The sequence below is a fragment of the Entelurus aequoreus genome, linkage group LG22 (assembly GCF_033978785.1).
Source record: "Entelurus aequoreus isolate RoL-2023_Sb linkage group LG22, RoL_Eaeq_v1.1, whole genome shotgun sequence".
Classification (NCBI taxonomy): domain Eukaryota; kingdom Metazoa; phylum Chordata; class Actinopteri; order Syngnathiformes; family Syngnathidae; genus Entelurus; species Entelurus aequoreus.
The window spans coordinates 3,858,472-3,878,920 of record NC_084752.1 but is presented as its reverse complement, the minus strand read 5'-3'; the positions used below and the strand labels follow the sequence as shown (position 1 = coordinate 3,878,920).

Below are 20,449 nucleotides of genomic sequence, written 5' to 3'. Positions count from 1 at the left end.
GCCAAGGAGTGTATCAATTTGTTAATAACAATGATTCGACTCGATTCGGAATTTGTGGTTGCCGATACGATTCAGGGACGAAACGATACTGTTTATATATATTTTTTAGAACGATACGGTTTGTGAAATAAACACAGGATACTAGATTACAGGAGAAAAGTTGCTATATTACTGTTATTTCTGGTAATGGAATTATGTATGAAGGGAATTAATTATGGATATAAAGAAGCAAGTAAACAACAATTAATGGCCAAGGAGTTGTTGCGTCTGACCAGTCTTCCTCTCAGGGAATTAAAGTCACTGGTCAATCCTAAATTCTTTCAGATGACATATATGTTGAGTAAGAAGGACCATCAAGACAGAATAGGAATATTATCAAGTTTTACTAAAGCTTTAAGAGACCACCAATGCGGTAATACCAGCATCCAGAAGAGGTCTGAAAATCAAACGGAAAGAGACAACTTATTGAATACGAAAACAGCCCCCACTTTGCCCAGAAAGGAATACAGCCTCATTGTTCTAATACTGATAAGGTAAAAAGGGAGTATGCTATACTCCCACATTCCAACACTTCAAGGTAAAGCACAGAGTTTACTCGCAGAAATATGATACAAGAACAAAGTGTACACGTGTGAAAATATTAGCTGCTTTAAACATGATTATGAATAAAGAAATAACTCTTAAAAATATATGCATTCTCCACAAAGTGTATCAATTTGTTAATAACAATGATTCGACTCGATTCGGAATGTGTGGTTGCCGATACGATTCAGGGACGAAACGATACTGTATATATTTTTTTAGAACGATACGGTTTGTGAAATAAACACAGGATACTAGATTACAGGAGAAAAGTTGCTATATTCCTGTTATTTCTGGTAATAGAATTAGGTATGAAGGGAATTAATTATGGATGTAAACAGCAATTAATGGCCAAGGAGTGTATCAATATGCTAATAACAATGATTCTACTCGATTCGGAATTTGTGGTTGCCGATACGATTCAGGGACGAAACGATACTGTATATATATTTTTTTTAGAACGATACGGTTTGTGAAATAAACACAGGATTCTAGATTACAGAAAAAAAGTTGATATATTCCTGTTGTTTCTAGTAATGGAATTAATTATGGATATAAACAAGCAAGTAAACAACAATTAATGGCTAAGGAGTGTATCAATTTGTTAATAACAATGATTCTACTCGATTCAGAACGTGTGGTTGCCGATACGATTCAGGGACGAAACGATACTGTATATATTTTTTTTAGAACGATAGGGTTTGTGAAATAAACACAGGATACTAGATTACAGGAGAAAAGTTGCTATATTCCTGTTATTTCTGGTAATGGAATTAGTTATGAAGGGAATGAATTATGGATGTAAACAACAATTAATGGCCAAGGAGTGTATCCATTTGTTAATAACAATGATTCGACTCGATTCGGAATTTGTGGTTGCCGATACGATTCAGGGACGAAACGATACTGTATATATTTTTTTTTTAGAACGATACGGTTTGTGATATAAACACAGGATACTAGATTACAGGAGAAAAGTTGCTATATTACTGTTATTTCTGGTAATGGAATTATGTATGAAGGGAATTAATTATGGATATAAACAAGCAAGTAAACAACAATTAATGGCTAAGGAGTGTATCAATTTGTTGATTACAATGATTCTACTCGATTCAGAACGTGTGGTTGTCGATACGATTCAGGGACGAATCGATACTGTATATATTTTTTTAGAACGATACGGTTTGTGAAATATACACAGGATACTAGATTACAGGAGAAAAATTGCTATATTACTGTTATTTCTGGTAATAGAATTAGGTATGAAGGGAATGAATTATGGATATAAACAAGCACGTAAACAACAATTAATGGCCAATACGTTCACATCGTATTTGAATAAAGTGCAACCAACACTTTAGGTTGAATTCGCAAGAGGAAAAAATTCTGTTCTCATTTTCATCATTCAAGAATTTTTCAATAAAATAACAGTAACCAACATTTTAACAGTAGGCATACCTGCTACCTCTGCTGTTGTTTTTCATCATAAAACAGTACAATATTAATTTCAAAAATAAAGTGCAACCGACATCCCTTCAGTAGGTTTAACTGCTACTTGTGTTGTTGTTTTTGGACATAGAAATAATACAATTGCAAAATCAATTAATATGAAGAATGAAGTGCAACTAAATCTCTTTATGTTAACTAAGCAGTGGTTTGACCTCCCACTACTCTTATTTGAATAATCAATCCAAGTTTATTTATACAGCCCTTAAACAGCTACAACAGCAGAGAAATGTCACAACAAATGCAAACGCTACAACACAATAACATAAAGCCACACAACTAAAAACCAAAACATGACAATACAAAGACAAAACGGAAGGGACAGTGGACAAGTTTCGGCGACTCACCGACTTCCTGAGACAGGAAGTTGAAGACCGTGTTTTAAACCAAAGTAAGTGAAGTGTGACCACTTTTTCAGTCATAAATAACTTTTTCTTTTTCAGTAATACTAATATACTATGTTTAGGAAATTGGTCCAACGCCTTAAATTGCTCCGCTGTCACTTCTGCTGTGTACATTCCGTCCTTTGTGGCTTAAAATTGTGTTGCGGCTTTATATTATTTATATATACAGTACAAACCAAAAGTTTGGACACACCCTCTCATTCAATGCGTTTTCTTTATTTTCATGACTATTTACATTGTAGATTGTCACTGAAGGCATCACAACTATGAATGAACACATGTGGAGTTATGTACTTAACAAAAAAAAAGGTGAAATAACTGATGTTTTATATTCTAGTTTCTTCAAAACAGCCACCCTTCTCTCTGATTATTGCTTCGTACATTCTTGGCATTCTCTCCATGAGCTTCTAGCACACCTGTGAAGTGAAAACCATTTCATCAAAGCTCATCGAGAGAATGCCAAGAGTGTGCAAAGCAGTAATCAGAGCAAAGGGTGGCTATTTTGAAGAAACTAGAATATAAAACATCAGTTATTTCACCGTTTTTTTTTGTTAAGTACATAACTCCACATGTGTTCATTCATAGTTGTGATGCCTTCAGTGACAATCTACAATGTAAATAGTCATGAAAATAAAGAAAAGGCATTGAATGAGAAGGTGTGTCCAAACCCTTGGCATGTACTGTATATATTGTGGCGTTTGTATTTGTTGTAGCTTTTGCAATCGTGCTGTAGCTGAAAGTTTTTTTGGAATATATGGTATTGTCTTGTCGCGTTTGCATTTGTTGTGACCTTTATCAGCCAGCGAAGCTATCTGCCCCTCTTGTTTTGCGGACTGATGGCGAGGACGCCACAGACGGGCAGACAGACTTGAATAACGTTTAACGTCCTTATCATTAAAAGTGCTAAAACTTCATATAAAATCTGCCGTTCTTGAATCCAAAGTTTTCCCTTTTCTAGTATTGATAAAATCGATCGATTTCCTTTTAAAATAATGTTGGATCAATACCTATCTTTCGTAAGGCAAACTTGCCGAGCACAAATTGATGTAGTTGAATCTCAGGAATATAAATCGATATATCGATTAATCATTACAACCCTACTATAGCCAAATTTACTAGTGTAAAATGTGTTATCATATTAGAATAGGATTCACTGTAAGAGTCCTATACCATACTATTGTACACACATTCTCACAAATTGATAGAGATGCTGTTTAGTTTAACTGTTCCCTTTTTAATATTTGTTTATGCATATTTATTTTCTGCTTTTATAATCAACTCTTGACAGATCCAGAAACTGTGCGACAGAGTGGCCTCCTCTACTCTCCTGGAGGATCGCAGAGATGCTGTCCGTGCCCTTAAATCACTCTCTAAGGTAAAGTGCAAACTACAAAAACATACACAGCTAAAACTAAAACAAATGTAATATTGTGCAAAAGTTCATTCATGTCAGCAGTTCAACTTCAAATGTGAAACTAATATATGATATTAAGTCATTACATGCAAAGTGAGACATGTTAAAGTCTATAAAAAGCTATGGGCGGATTTTCAAGAAAGATTTCAGGAAATGGATGCGGAAAAAGTCATTACATTTTAGGGCTGTACCATGTTATCTCTACTACTGTACATTATCTTAAGTTTAAGTCACAAGCCTCTGTGTGGCCCCGCCTCCACCCACAGAGGCAAAGACAGTGGATCACTAACAAGAAGTTTTATTCAGTTTCTTTCATTCCGCTATCGCTAGCTCAAAAAGTCATAGGCATATTTTAATGAAACATTCAGGAAATGTCAGAAACGGGATAAGGAACAAGTGATTACATTTTGGGGGTGATCCGGATCACTGTCTGGATTCAGGATTTTTTTATTTTTATTTTTACTATCGATAAGAACGGCTTGGCGGAAGTCTGCCCTCTACGAGTGTTTGTTTAGTTGTCATTGCACATAGACTTAAAGGCCTACTGAAATGAATTTTTTTTATTTAAACGGGGATAGCAGATCTATTCTATGTGTCATACTTGATCATTTCGCGATATTGCCATATTTTTGCTGAAAGGATTTAGTATAGAACAACGACGATAAAGATTGCAACTTGTGGTATCTGATAAAAAAAAGGCTTGCACCTACCGGAAGTAGCGTGACGTAGTCAGTTGAACATATACGCAAAGTTCCCTATTGTTTACAATGATGGCCGCATGAAGTGAGAGAGATTCGGACCGAGAAAGCGACAATTTCCCCATTAATTTGAGCGAGGATGAAAGATTTGTGGATGAGTAAAGTGCAAGTGAAGGACTAGTGGGGAGTTGAAGCTATTCAGATAGGGAAGATGCTGTGAGAGCCGGGGGTGACCTGATATTCAGCTGGGAATGACTACAACAGTAAATAAACACAAGACATATATATACTCTATTAGCCACAACACAACCAGGCTTATATTTAATATGCCACAAATTAATCCTGCATAAAAACACCTGCGTGTTTGTTATGCTAGCTCCTAGCTCCTCTGCTAGCTCCTAGCTCCATAGAACACGCCAATACAATTCAAACACCTGATCAACACACACAATCACTCAGCCCAAAAGACCGTTTACCTAACCCAAGGTTCATAAAGCTTATATATTTTTAAAAAGTTACGTACGTGACGCGCACATACGGTCAAGTTATCGAATGTTTAGCAGCCAAGGCTGCATACTCACGGTACCTGATATTCAGCTGGGAATGACTACAACAGTAAATAAACACAAGACATATATATACTCTATTAGCCACAACACAACCAGGCTTATATTTAATATGCCACAAATTAATCCTGCATAATAACACCTGCGTGTTTGTTATGCTAGCTCCTAGCTCCTCTGCTAGCTCCTAGCTCCATAGAACACGCCAATACAATTCAAACACCCGATCAACACACACAATCACTCAGCCCAAAAGACCGTTCACCTAACCCAAGGTTCATAAAGCTTATATATTTTTAAAAAGTTACGTACGTGACGCGCACTTACGGTACGGTACGTGTTATGCTAGCTCCTAGCTCCTCTGCTAGGTCCTAGCTCCATAGAACACGCCAATACAATTCAAACACATGATCAACACACACAATCACTCAGCCCAAAAGACCGTTCACCTAACCCAAGGTTCATAAAGCTTATATATTTTAAAAAAGTTACGTACATACGCAAAAAAAAGCCAAAGCTGCATACTCACAGTAGCACGTCTGCGTCTTTGTCATCCAAATCAAAGTAATCCTGGTAAGAGTCTGTGTTGTCCCAGTTCTCTACAGGCGTCTGTGTATCCAAATCAAAAGTCCTCCTGGTTAGAGTCTCTGTTATCCGAGTTCTTCCATCTTGACTGCATCTTTCGGGAATGTAAACAAAGAAGCGCCGGCTGTGTACTGTTGTGGCTGACTACGTTCGAAAAATACGTCCATTTCGCACCGACAACTTTCTTCTTTGCTTGCTTGGCTTCCTTCTCCATAATGCAATGAACATGATTGAAACAGATTCACGAACACAGATGTCCAGAATACTGTGGAATTATGAAATGAAAACAGAGCTTTTTCATATTGGCTTCAATGTGGAAGGCATACCCGTGTTCGTCGGGCTACGTCACGCGCATACGTCATCCTCAGAGGCGTTTCGAACCGGAAGTTTAGCGGCAAATTTAAAATGTCACTTTATAAGTTAACCCGGCCGTATTGGCATGTGTTATAATGTTAAGATTTCATCATTGATATATAAACTATCAGACTGCGTGGTCGGTAGTAGTGGGTTTCAGTAGGCCTTTAATCATAGTAGCAGTTCTGTCATTTTAAAATGTCATGAAAACAGCCTGATTGATGTTCAGGGCTGTTTACCGACATAAACAGGTTCCACTGTCCCAGTTGTGCAACCTCGGGTACGTTCCGCTGCTAACATTTGCTCTTTGAAAATCCGACAGGTCTGACTCCGAAATCCCGGGTTACGCTTTGGACACGCTGTACAACATCATCTGCATGATATTAACTCATCACATGCAACGTGAGATATGTTAAGCCTTTATTTGTAATCATTTTGATGATCATGGCTTACAGTTTTTGAAAACCCCAAATTTTATGAGATTTTCAATTCGGGATTTTCACAAACTGTAAGACATAATTATGAAAATTATATCAAAAGAAGGCTTGAAATATCTTCAATTGTCGTACATTAGTTTCACCTTGTAAGTCTAATTGCTGGAATAAATGAACATTTGCACGATATTAAAAATGTTTGAGTTACACCTGTATGCTGAAGTGTTCGATTATGATTTTAAGATTATTATCTGTTTCCTGTTTTAAAAGAATGTATTTCTTTTCTAGAAATATCGCATGGAGGTTGGCGTGCAGGCAATGGATCACTTGATTAACATCCTTCAAACTGACAGGTAGGTCCATGCAATGGACTGTTTCTGTTGCACAACACATCTCTGTGTCCCAAACTCATTTAAATACCAAATTTAATACCATAATATTGACATATTTTGTTCATAAACTAAATTGTTTCCTCTGTTTTATTTTATTTTATTACTAAAAAAACAAAAAAATATGTCCCTACTTAATGCTCAGTAAAAAAGCAACCCCAACTTTTATTTATTTATTTTTTTAACCCTTTTTGTTTCAGATCCACAATTTAGCAAACCCTGATTAAAGAAGTCATGCAAACTCAAATAATCAGCTCCAGTGTACCGTATTTTTCGGACTATAAGTCGCAGTTTATTTCATAGTTTGGCCGGGGGTGCGACTTATACTCACGAGCGACTTATGTGTGAAATTATTAACACATTACCGTAGAATATCAAATAATATTATTTAGCTCATTCACGTAAGAGACTAGACGTATAAGATTTCATGGGATTTAGTGATTAGGAGTGACAGATTGTTTGGTAAACGTATAGCATGTTCTATATGTTATAGTTATTTGAATGACTCTTACCATAATATGTTACGTTAACATACCAGTTGCCTCATATAACGTACACTTATTCAGCCTGTTGTTCACTATTCTTTAGACATTTTAAATTGCCTTTCAAATGTCTATTCTTGCTGTTGGCTTTTATCAAATAAGTTTCCCCCAAAAATGCGACTTATACTCCAGTGCGACTTATATATGTTTTTTCCTTCTTTATTATGACTTTTCGGCCGGTGCGACTTATACTCCGGAGCGACTTATACTCCGAAAAATACGGTATTTAAATGTTATTCTTTTATTACTAAAAAAAACAAAAAATATGTCCCTACTTAATGCTCAGTAAAAAAGCAATCCCACCTTTTTTAAAATAATTTTTTAATGTATTTTTAAACCCTTTTTGTTTCAGATCCACAATTTAGCAAACCCTGCTTAAGGAAGTCATGCAAACTCAAATAATCAGCTCCAGTGTAAATTTTTTATTTCAAATGTTATTAACTGGACAGCTATAAAAACAGTCCAGCCCTGCACATGCCCGGGCTAAAACCGACGTCCACATACTGTATACCCACTGATTGAATGTAAAGTCGAGCAGTGCTAGCTTTCGAGCCAAAAAGACTCAGGCTGTCAGCCCACTGTGCAGCACAGCTTTTTATATGATTTGTTTTATATGATTTGTTTTATATGGCGTCCATTACAGACGCAATGATTAAATTGCGTTTGACCATTGAAACGTAAAAATAAGTTAACTTCTTTCATATCATTTCATAAAACACTATATACTCTTTAACATACACAATGGCACATATGTTGATTATGCATATAGTTTTCTTGACGTCAAAGATTCCCTTCTTTTGGTGTAAGTGTCATAAAAAAGCCACAACAACCCAAAGAAAAAGCAAAATACTTAACTTACGTTAACTTGCGTATGTCGATAACACTGCGTATGTCAAGTCTTGGTCCAACTGTGTTCTTGTTATCACTGGACAGTGTCCCCTTAAGTTGCCGTCCACATGCATGGTCAGCCGCTTTATTTTTTTGACATAAAAAGGCCCGTTCATGTCAACGCGTGTTGTACTATTGTCAACGTTATCATTATCGCCGAGCAGTGTGAAAGGACACCAGCAACTAGTGTCAAGTTACATAGCTTTAAAACAAGATGCACACTGTGGCTTCTTCTTTAGTGCAGAGTGAGCTTCAAAGTAAAAGCATGACAGTATTAACCAGGATTCTACCACAGTGATTAAATTAAAATAAATGTATGAATTATAAAAAAAAAATTATTTAGATACAGTCGTGGTCAAAAGTTTACATACACTTGTGAAGGACATAATGTCATGGCTGTCTTGAGTTTGAGGTTTTAATTTGGCTCAGCATGTTACTGGCCCAACACATGTACATGGACACACTCTAGACCTTGTACGGTCTTGTACGTTTTTAATGTTGACAATGTCGTTGTTGGTGATGCTGTGTTTTCCGATCACAGTCCTGTCATGTTCAATTTAAGTTTGGACCCTGATGTAAAACCGCCTGCCGTGCGGTTATTAGGTCTGACACTTCAGCCGCCTTTTCTCCTTTGTTCACTGTGTCCATGCAGAGTATATCACACTCTGCAGACACTGAACAATTGATGTGCTCTAGAGATGTCCGATAATGACTTTTTTGCAGATATTCCGATATTGTCCAACTCTTAATTACCGATTCCGATATCAACCGATACGATATATACAGTCGTGGAATTAACACATTATTATGCCTAATTTTGTTGTGATGCCCCGCTGAATGCATTAAACAATGTAACAAGGTTTTCCAAAATAAATCAACTCAAGTTATGGAAAAAAATGCCAACATGGCACTGCCATATTTATTATTGAAGTCACAAAGTGCATTATTATTTTTAACATGCCTCAAAACAGCTACAAAACCAATGAAGACACACAGCTCCAGTCCAGAGTATACTAGAGTAATAAAGTAAACAATAACATAGTCCTCCTTTAGTGCAAGACTGCTTGGTATACTGTATAACAGGGAATTATAAACTGGGCGCAATCTGCCCTGCTCTAACGTATTTGTATGAGTGACACAAATTTGCTGCAAGCTAGTGGTGAGTGCTTGAAGTGGCCTAGCAGTCAGCCAGAGCTTCTGAAATGCTGCGTTGAAACAGGGGTGGTTTTTGTTGTATTTTTGTTTTTTCTCGGCGGAGTGTTTAAGCGACACCTTTGTGGTACTACTTTTTTTCGCTGTTTGATTTACATCCATCTTCCGCTTGTATTCATTGTGTGTCTCTTTATGATTCTTGAAGAGGTGGGAGATCAAATTGCTCGTATTAAAGGAAGACGTCTTGGTTCCTCCTCGCATAACCAACTTTTTGCAGTCATTGCAAATTGCCAGTTTTTTATCCGTCAGAGACACTTTAAAATAATCCCAAACCGTGTTGTTAGTCAGTCACCGAGCGAGCTGGCTTGTTAGCCACGGCTACAGCACCGGTAACAACACACTCTTGTTTTTGTTACACTACGCTCGCGGCGGTTTGATGAGGTCATCAAGCGTCACCAGTAAACCTCTCATGCTGCAGTCGTGCTGCAACTCCTGTGTTGTGTGTGGGAGAGGGGAGAGGGGAGAGGGGAGGGGCTGCTGACTGGGAGACGCAACTGCTTTGTATTTCTCCCTACGTCCGTGTACCGCTCCGTACAGCGGCGTTTTAAAAAGTCATACATTTTACTTTTTGAAACCGATACCGATAATTTCCGATATTACATTTTAAAGCATTTATCGGCCGATAATATCGGCAGTCCGATATTATCGGACCTCTCTAATGTGCTCTTTTTTTCCCACATGTTCTGAGATTCTGGACAGTATAGCGCCCCTCAGAGCTATACGTCCAAAGTCAAAACAGGAGCCTTGTTAAAGTTAATGTTAAAGTACCAATGATTGTCACACACACACTAGGTGTGGTGAAATGTGTCCTCTGCATTTGACCCATATCCTTGATCACCCCTTGGGAGGTGAGGGGAGCAGTGAGCAGCAGCGGTGCTGCGCCCGGGAATCATTTTTGGTGATTTAACCCCCAATTTCAACCCTTGATGCTGAGTGCCAAGCAGGGAGGTAATGGGTCCCATTTTTTTAGTCTTTGGTATGACTCGGCCGGGGTTTGAACTCACAACCTACCGATCTCAGGGCGGACACTCTAACCACTAGGCCACTGGCTCAATGACACCACTCGCACAGCTCGGCGTGAGTGGCGGAGGGCGGAGCGTAAGTGGAAAGGGGATCACTTGGAGGTCTCTTATCAAATTCTAAAAGAAAGCTGTCGGAATTATCAAAGTTTGGTTAAGGCTGGGTAGCACGGTGGCAGAGGGGTTAGTGCCTCACAATACGAAGGTCCTGAGTAGTCGTGAGTTCAATCCCGGCCTTGGGATCTTTCTGTGTGGAGTTTGCATGTTCTCCCCGTGACTGCTTGGGTTCCCTCCGGGTACTCCGGCTTCCTCCCACCTCCAAAGACATGCACCTGGGGATAGGTTGATTGGCAACACTAAATTGGCCCTAGTGTGTGAATGTGAGTGTGAATGTTGTCTGTCTATCTGTGTTGGCCCTGCAATGAGGTGGCGACTTGTCCAGGGTGTACCCCGCCTTCCGCCCGATTGTAGCTGAGCTAGGCTTCAGCGCCCCCCGCGACCCCGAAGGGAATAAGCGGTAGAAAATGGATGGATGGATGGATGGTTAAGGCTGAGAATACAAAATATCTGTCAGACTTCATTTCAAATAGTGTCAGCAAGCCACGTGTTGTTTTTTAAACTATTAGTTCTGTTTTAATCCGAATCCAGCCACTTCACTGGAGATGACAAGTGAAACTTGTGAAAAATGTATCTCCTTTTTTAACGACTAGGTTGCTTCTATTCGGGCAAATCTATCTCCTTCTCCATTGAGTTTCAATGTGGGCACTCAGTGCTCGGCTGTGTTTTGTCACTTTGAGCCTGTCCATGCCTGAGCTTACAGGAATAGTTGACAAATTAAAACCCTCGTCCTGTCCCACAGACCCAGTCCCCCACTCGCTTTTTTAAAGAAGTCTGGGACTTTATTGACTTGTCTGTTAGGGACATCATCAACAGCAGCTTGATTTCTGGCAGTGTGCCCTCTTTTTGTAAAGGTGCTGTTGTTGAGCCTTTGATCAAAAAAACAGGTCTTGATCCTGCAAGTTTGTCAAATTATCGGTCCATTTCTAAATTACCTTTTGTGTCAAAAATTTTGGAGAAATGTGTTTTGGCGCAACTGCAGCCTTTTTAAGTGAAAATAGCACTTTAGATCCATTTCAGTCTGGATAAAAAGCTTTGCACGGTACTGAATGTGCACTTTTAAAGGTTTTTAATGACTTGCTTTTAATGTCTGATTCTGGCAGATCTGCCATTTTAGTGCTTTTCGATCTCACAGCTGCCTTTGACACAGTCGACGACACAATTATTTTAGACCGCCTGAGAGACTGTGTGGGTGTCAAGGGGACTGCATTAGAGTGGTTCAGATCCTACCTGTCAGAGAGGTCCTCCACAGAGACAAAGACAGTGGATCACTAACAAGAGACTTCACTCCGTTTCTTTTATTCTGCTATGACTACCTCAAAAAGTCATAGGAACATGTTGATGAAACTTTCAGGAAATGTCAGAAACGAGATAAGGAACAAGTGATTACATTCTGGGGGTGATCCGGATCACCGTCTGGATTCAGGATTTAGTTTTTACTATTAGTAGGTCGGGATGTCTGTCTACTATTGGCGGATGTCTGCTCCCCCTTCCGAGTTCTTTTGTAGTTGTCATTGCACATACACATCATGTTAGCAGTTCTGTTAAGAGTTTTAAATGTCATGAAAACCGCCTGTCGAGGGCCGTTGACAGACATAAACAGGTTCCACTGTGCGAGTTGCGCAACCTCGGGGACTTTACGCTGCTAACATTTGCTTTTTGAAAATTGGACAGGTCTGACTCCGAAATCCTGGGCTACGCTTTGGACACGCTGTACAACATCATCTGCAATGACGAGGAGGAGGAGCAAGGTATGTGAGCATGCACGAAAAGTCCTCTTTTGTCTTTGTTGTTCTTGCATGTCGAGTTCAGTGTTCCCTGCCTCTGTACTGACAGGTTGTTTTACCTACATATGTATATGTATACTTTAAGATTCTCGTCTCTCTTCTCTTCCATGTGTTAACCTCACAGACGAATCCGAAGGTAACGATTTTTTAATCTGCATGAGGCCCCCTATCTCCCTGTCCCTTGCACAACCCCCTTTCATCCCCCTTCCCCTCCAGCAGGACTCACAAATAACAAAAAGCTGCGGCAAGACCCTTTTCATGGCATGTCTGTGCCCTAAATCCTAAAAGACTTAAATGAGCGTTTTTGAATCAGGAAGTAACCAAATGGGAATGTAATACAAGCAAGCTCGTCCTATGGGGCGGTATAGCTCCGTTGGTAGAGCGGCCGTGCCAGCAACTTGAGGGTTCCAGGTTCGATCCCCGCTTCCGCCATCCTAGTCACTGCCGTTGTGTCCTTGGGCAAGACACTTTACCCACCTGCTCCCAGAGCCACCCACACTGGTTTAAATGTAACTTAGATATTGGGTTTCACTATGTAAAAGTGCTTTGAGTCACTAGAGAAAAGCGCTATCTAAATATAATTCACTTCACTTCCCTATGCTGGATTTACACTGCATGTTTTAGTGCCCGATTCAGAGTCAGAGAAAAAACTACCGTATTTTTCGGAGTATAAGTCACACTGGAGTATAAGTCGCATCATTTGGGGAAATGTATTTGATAAAAGCCAACACCAAGAATAGACATTTGAAAGGCAATTTAAAATGTCTAAAGAATAGTGAACAACAGGCTGAATAAGTGTACGTTATATGAGGCATAAATAACCAACTGGTATGTTAACGTAACATATTATGGTAAGAGTCATTCAAATAACTATAACATATAGAACATGCTATACGTTTACCAAACAATCTGTCACTCCTAATCGCTAAATCCCATGAAATCTTATATGTCTAGTCTCTTACGTGAATGACATCAATAATATTATTTGATATTTTACGCTAATGTGTTAATAATTTCACACATAAGTCGCTCCTGAGTATAAGTCGCACCCCCGGCCAAACTATGAAAAAAAGTGCGACTTATAGTCCGAGAAATACGGTACATGCATGTACGGCAAAAATGGAAAATAGAATATAAGTTGACAAAAATATTATTGCTTTAAATAATATGACATAAGAGGTTGCTGAATACTAGCCAATCCCTCTTGTTCAATACCCCCTTTTTGTAAAATATATTTTTTAAATCAGGTTTTAGCCTGGTTGATTGCAATAAAACATTATATCATGTTCATTAGCTCTGCTTCATTATTTACCATTATCGTAAAATTAGCATCATAATTCTGCTGTTTGCTAACTTGCTAACAACAATTGAGATTAGGGATGTCCGATAATATCGGCCTGCCGATATTATCGGCCGATAAATGCGTTAAAATGTAATATCGGAAATTATCGGTATCGGTTTTTTTATTATCTGTATCGTTTTTATTTTATTTTATTTTATTTTTTTTAATTAAATCAACATAAAAAACACAAGATACACTTACAATTAGTGCACCAACCCAAAAAACCTCCCTCCCCCCATTTCTTTCTGTTATCAATATTCTGGTTCCTACATTATATATCAATATATATCAATACAGTCTGCAAGGGATACAGTCCGTAAGCACACATGATTGTGCGTGCTGCTGCTCCACTAATAGTACTAACCTTTAACAGTTAATTTTACTCATTTTCATTCATTACTAGTTTCTATGTAACTGTTTTTATATTGTTTTACTTTCTTTTTTATTCAAGAAAATGTTTTTAATTTAGTTATCTTATTTTATTTTTATTTTTTAAAAGTACCTTATCTTCACCATACATGGTTGTCCAAATTAGGCATAATAATGTGTTAATTCCACGACTGCATATATCGGTTGATATCGGTATCGGTAATTAAATAGTTGGACAATATCGGAATATCGGATATCGGCAAAAAGCCATTATCGGACATCCCTAATTGAGATGCTTATTCCCAGCTGCTTCCTTTCAGGTATTTTCTCAAGGGGAAACAACAGCATCTTATATACCAGTCAGTTCTTTTGCTAACTTATCAGTGGGTGAACAATCCGACGCTTGGTGAATTCTGCTTCACAATGATCGAATGATCAAATCCTTATGTAAGGCAAGAACACGTTTTTATTTTTATTTTATGCATTCTAACACGTAATCAAACACTAGCAAGAGTCGGTTAACAATGGAGCCAATTGGAGTCCCTCTGTTCCACCTCTAAAGCGCTGTAAAACATCAAAAAATCTCCATCATTGTTTTATATACATGCTGTAAGTATATACTGTATGAAATGTAGTAACGGGCACATTTATAACAAAATAATTTTTACGTATTCTGCTCATTTCAAGCATACGGCGGCGCATTGATTTCACAGACGCATCACAATGTTTGCTTTTCCCTTCAACAACAACAGCCATGTTGCATAAATCCAGCCTTAGTTGAAGTATTCATACTAACTTTACTCCAATGGTAGGGGTGTAACGGTACACAAAAATTTCGGTTCGGTACGTACCTCGGTTTAGAGGTCACGGTTTGGTTCATTTTCGGTACAGTAAGAAAACAACAAAATAACAATTTTTGGGTTATTTATTTACCAAATTTGCAAAATCTTCCACCAAAAATATTTTTCTTAGTGGAATATTTGATGTGAAGTAATGGGAATCTTGGATAGGTCAATAATTCATAATAACATTGATTTTGATTCAATATTATGTTTTGAGCAATGACAGTTTGAAAGAAAAAAAAACAGCTTTGTTTTATTAGTCAACATTGCAACTTTTTCTAAATTACATTTAACCTTTAAGCTTTTTTATTTCACTTTTGTTATGTTTTTGTTTATTTTAACAGTATTTTTAGAATGTGCTAAGGGCCTTTAAAACATTAGCTGTGGGCCGCAAATGGCCTCCGGGGCACACTTTTGACACCCCTGCTATAGATAATAAAAAATTAAATGTGATAAATCTATGGATAAAAAGCAGAGCCTGGCGACGCATGCGCGTTTATCATAACTCTCTCTCTCTCTCTGTCTCTGCCCCTCCCTCACCAATGCTGCTGCGCGCACAATTTGTTTTGTTTTTAACCCCTTCTTAACCCTGAATGTATATTGAAAATACACGCAACCCTAACTCAAAATGTCGGACATTTGAGGCATTTAAGAAACTCCGCCCTGACAGCTCTGCAAAAGAGGACATGTCCGGTGAAAAGAGGACGTATGGTCAGTCTATCCTAGCCCGTTAGCTGCTAGCATGCCGTGTGTTGTGCCTCGGTGTGCATTGTTTACACAACGTGCATTACGCTACTTAATATGTCCGTGTGGAAACTCGTTCGGTACACCTCCGGACCGAACCGAAGCCCCCGTACCGAAACGGTTCAATACAAATACACGTACCGTTACACCCCTATCCAGTGGATTAACATACTGTGTATCTTAGTTTGTTTGTTTGGGTGGTAACCAGAATGCTTCACTAATGTCTTGCCTGAGCGTCTCTACAATCATATGTTGGCTTTTTCTTCGCATCCTACAGACTTGGCAGTTTTAACAGCAAAATCAGGAGTTCATTTTCTGTGGTGACTTGCTCATTTCGCTAGAGGAAACATGAATTAGGACCACCCAATAATACATGAAAAAGCCTGGTATTTATGTATTTTACACACAGAGTACAGCCTAAAAATACACATTGTAATGCAGACGACTAACTCGCTGAATGGATCAAACCGTCCACTCTTTCTTCTCATCTGTCAAATACTCACTTTTGTACAGATGAGGCCAGCCAGAAGCAGGCGGATGACTTGGGCGCCAAGTTCACTGAGGCCTTCATTCAGAATGCCGAGCACATCACTCTGCTACTCACCTTGTTGGAGGTACTATGCCAGCCTGCTTGATTGGAAGTTGTCCGTCCCGCTTATGTCGACAACCCATTCGTGTCAACCAACTCATCAAAAAAGTGCCCGCTTAAAGGGGCCCTATTAGGCAAAACCAACTTTTCTTACCTTTTGGTATCTGCTGTTGTGTATTTGGGATCTGCATGAGTCCCTGAAAATTTGATATCAAACCATGGAGGCATTGCGGAAATATTTATAAAACCATCTTGCCTTCCTTCATACTTCCTCTAAACGAGCTGTTTAGAATTTGCAAACCAGATGTAGAGACATGATCTGCCTCCAATCTTTTCTTCTTTAAATTTCTTCTAAGTATCGAAGGAAGTGAGGTCGAGGTGAGCAGTAACGTCTTGGTTATGATGAATGGTTTAAATTAGCGATGTCCGATAAATGCTTTAAAATGTAATATCGGAAATTATCGGTATCGGTTTCAAAAAGTAAAATTTATGACTTTTTATAACGCCGCTGTACGGAGTGGTACACGGACGTAGGGAGAAATACAGAGCGCCAATAAACCTTAAAGGCACTGCCTTTGCGTGCCGGCCCAGTCACATAATACCTACGGCTTTTCACACACAAGTGAATGCAAGGCATACTTGAACAACAGCCATACAGGTCACACTGAGGGTGGCCGTATAAACAAGTTTAACACTGTTACAAATATGCGCCACACTGTGAACCCACACCAAACAAGAATGACAAACACATTTCGGGAGAACATCCGCACCGTAACACAACATAAACACAACAGAACAAATACCCAGAACCCCTTGCAGCGCTAACTTTTCCGGGACGCTACAATATACACCCCCCGCTACCCCCTACCCCCCGAAACCCCACCTGCCCACCTCAACCTCCTCATGCTCTCTCAGGGAGAGCACATCCCAAATTCCAAGCTGCTGTTTTGAGGCATGTTAAAAAAAAAAATGCACTTTGTGACTTCAATAATAAATATGGGAGTGCCATGTTGGCATTTTTTTCCATAACTTGAGTTGATTTATTTTGGAAAACCTTGTTACATTGTTTAATGCATCCAGCGGGGCATCACAACAAAATTAGCCATAATAATGTGTTAATTCCACGACTGTATATATCGGTATCGGTTGATATTGGAATCGGTAATTAAGAGTTGGACAATATCGGAATATCGGATATCGGCAAAAAAGCCATTATCGGACATCTGTAGTTTAAATCTCTGAAAATTTGTTTTTCTTAAGAGTGTATAAATCCACTCAATCCCATTTTAAATCTTTTTTCATGATCGCTTATATATTTGCCTCTAAACCTTTTAAAATACGCCCAAATATGCACTGATGCAGGTAAATAAACAGTAGCAAAATGGGACTTTAGACCATCACCTCTAGGTCACATGATTACAACCCATATAGAATGTATTACTTTTAGATGTTGTTTTATGTTGATCTGCTGCATACATACTTGGTCTTTAAATTCCGCTATTTCAGCTTTACAGATACCATGTCTTCCCAGCAGGCATCTCAAGCGATGCTATGCAAGTGTTGATTAAAAGTAAGGCATTTATTTGCGAGGATGCTTGACTGCAAACACATTATTACAAAATTTGGTAATATTTGTTTTTTTTTACGATTGCATGGCTTTAACCAGCAGGGACGCTACTGTTAACTTTACAGATGCCATGTCTGCCCTTCAGGTGGCGTGTGTTTTGATAATGACATCAGCATTTCCCTCAATACTGCAACTATCTGTGGCAGCGGTGGGCGGCGAGCTAGATTATGTGGTTGTCTAATATGCAGAAGTGACCATGATGCATGCGCATGTAATCGTAGTGGACGCTGTACGAGAGAGGAACAATCTTGTGTGGGAGACAAAACATGAGTAAAAAAATAATGAAAAGCAACTTAAACCAATTCATAAGGGTTTTTTTCTAAAATTTTTAATGTAATAAGAGCAATACGTACTTACATGTCACAGTCTCCAATAAGACAAGAAAAGTGGTTTGATTTGTTGGAACTTGCTAATCACTCTTCTGGAGAGGTCTTAATATTCCAAGATTTCAATTTCCACTGTAGTGGCTGGATGGATGGATGGATGGGCCTCAGTCTGGACCCCCTCTCCAGGGGCCCAGGCTCACCCCCCACCCCAGCGTTTACCTGTTTCTCATCTTTTTTGTCAGGGGCGCCAGAAGTTGGCAGACCCGTCAGCTATCCTGTTCTGTCTCCCTGTAATGTTTGTCTGTTCTTGAATGGGATTTTGCTGAAAATCTTAATTTCCCCTTGGGGATTATTAAAGTATTTCTGATTCTGATTCTGATTTGCTAAATACAGCAACAAAGTATCTGAGTTGGCAACACTGGTCCCTTCTGCTACCTCAACTTTAGGGCTGGGTGTCACAGCCAAAGATAAATAAGGACATGGTATCTGTTAAAGCAGAGGACATAGAAAAACATAGAAATTGGCTCACGATATCGTCATATATTTCCATTTTCAGGAGTTTGACTTCCACGTGCGTTGGCCTGGTGTAAAGTTGCTGACGGCCCTCCTGAAGAGCCAGTGTGTCCCGGTGCAGAGCATCATCCTGGTCAGCCCCATGGGTCAGCTTCTCTTCATTGTGATCAACATCAAACTTCAGGTTCACATTCTGGCTTTTTCCAGTTTGTAATCTGCACTTGTGTCCACTCGCAGGTGTTTCCAGATTGATGGACTTGCTGGCGGACTCGAGAGAAGTGATCCGCAATGACGTGGGTGCTCTCTTTTACACTTACTGCAAAAAAAGTCCTATCAGAGCCGTAACACAATCCAGAAAAGGGGGATTTACAGCACTATTATATTAATCACTGACCTGTTCACCTCCCACAGGGCTTGTTGTTGCTTCAGCAGTTAACTAAAGGCAACGCCGCCATTCAGAAGATTGTGGCGTTTGAAAATGCATTCGAGCGCCTTCTGGATATCATCACAGAAGAGGGCAGCAGTGATGGCGGTACACTTAATTCTGTTGTATGCACATTCTTACCTCTCGCAATTCCTTCATTTAAGATGGTATGCCCTGTGTGCAGGTATTGTGGTGGAGGACTGTTTGCTGCTGCTCCTCAACCTCCTCAAGAACAACAGCTCCAACCAGAATTTCTTCAAGGAGGGCTCGTTTATCCAGAGGATGAGACCGTGGTTTGAGGTGGGAGATGACAACTCTGGCTGGTCCGCGCAAAAAGTCACCAACCTCCACCTGATGCTGCAGGTACCGTGTGGCATCCATGTCTTTTTAATGCGTTTCAGCAACTGTTTGTATTACATCTTTTCAGTCGAGAATACTAAATAAATGAAACTTTGATGTTATTTATCGTAGTCAGTAGGGGTGTAACGGTACGTGTATTTGTATTGAACCGTTTCGGTACGGGGGCTTCGGTTCGGTCCGGAGGTGTACCGAACGAGTTTCCACACGGACATATTAAGTAGCGTAACGCACGTTGTGTAAACAATGCACACAGAGGCACAACACACGGCATGCTAGCAGCTAACGGGCTACAATAGACTGACCATTCCTCATGTCCTCTTTTGCGGAGCTGTCAGGGCGGAGTTTCTTAAATGCCTCAAATGTCCGGCATTTTGAGTTAGGGTTGCGTGTATTTTCAATGTACGTTCAGGGTTAAGAAGGGGTTAAAAACAAAACAAATTGTGCGCGCAGCAGCATTAGTGAGGGAGGGGCAGAGACAGACACAGAGAGAGAGTTATGATAAACGCGCATGCGTCGCCAGCCTCTGCTTTTTATCCATAGATTTATCACATTTAATTTGTTATTATCTATAGCAGGGGTGTCAAAAGTGTGCCCCGGAGGACATTTGCGACCCACAGCTAATGTTTTAAAGGCACATTCTAAAAATACTATTAAAATAAACAAAAACATAACAAAAGTGAAATAAAAAAGCTTAAAGGTTAAATGTAATTTAGAAAAAGTTGCAATGTTGACTAATTAAAAAAGGCTGGGTTTTTTTCTTTCAAACTGTCATTGCTCAAAACATAATATTGAATCAAAATCAATGTTATTACGAATTAT

The 20,449-nt window shown here is 39.2% G+C and overlaps 1 protein-coding gene across 6 annotated transcripts in view; it reads left to right on the top strand.

Moving 5' to 3' along the window:
• uso1 (USO1 vesicle transport factor) overlaps nucleotides 1-20,449 on the top strand; it is a 53,199-nt gene that overhangs the window by 3,207 nt on the left and 29,543 nt on the right. For all 6 annotated transcript variants that reach the window (XM_062033433.1, XM_062033434.1, XM_062033435.1 and 3 more), the window contains exons 2-9: nucleotides 3,781-3,867; nucleotides 6,829-6,893; nucleotides 12,382-12,458; nucleotides 16,305-16,405; nucleotides 18,890-18,992; nucleotides 19,084-19,139; nucleotides 19,258-19,378; nucleotides 19,455-19,633. In XM_062033433.1, coding sequence (XP_061889417.1) covers nucleotides 3,781-3,867; nucleotides 6,829-6,893; nucleotides 12,382-12,458; nucleotides 16,305-16,405; nucleotides 18,890-18,992; nucleotides 19,084-19,139; nucleotides 19,258-19,378; nucleotides 19,455-19,633 — 789 coding nt within the window. The remainder of the gene's footprint in view (nucleotides 1-3,780; nucleotides 3,868-6,828; nucleotides 6,894-12,381; nucleotides 12,459-16,304; nucleotides 16,406-18,889; nucleotides 18,993-19,083; nucleotides 19,140-19,257; nucleotides 19,379-19,454; nucleotides 19,634-20,449) is intronic.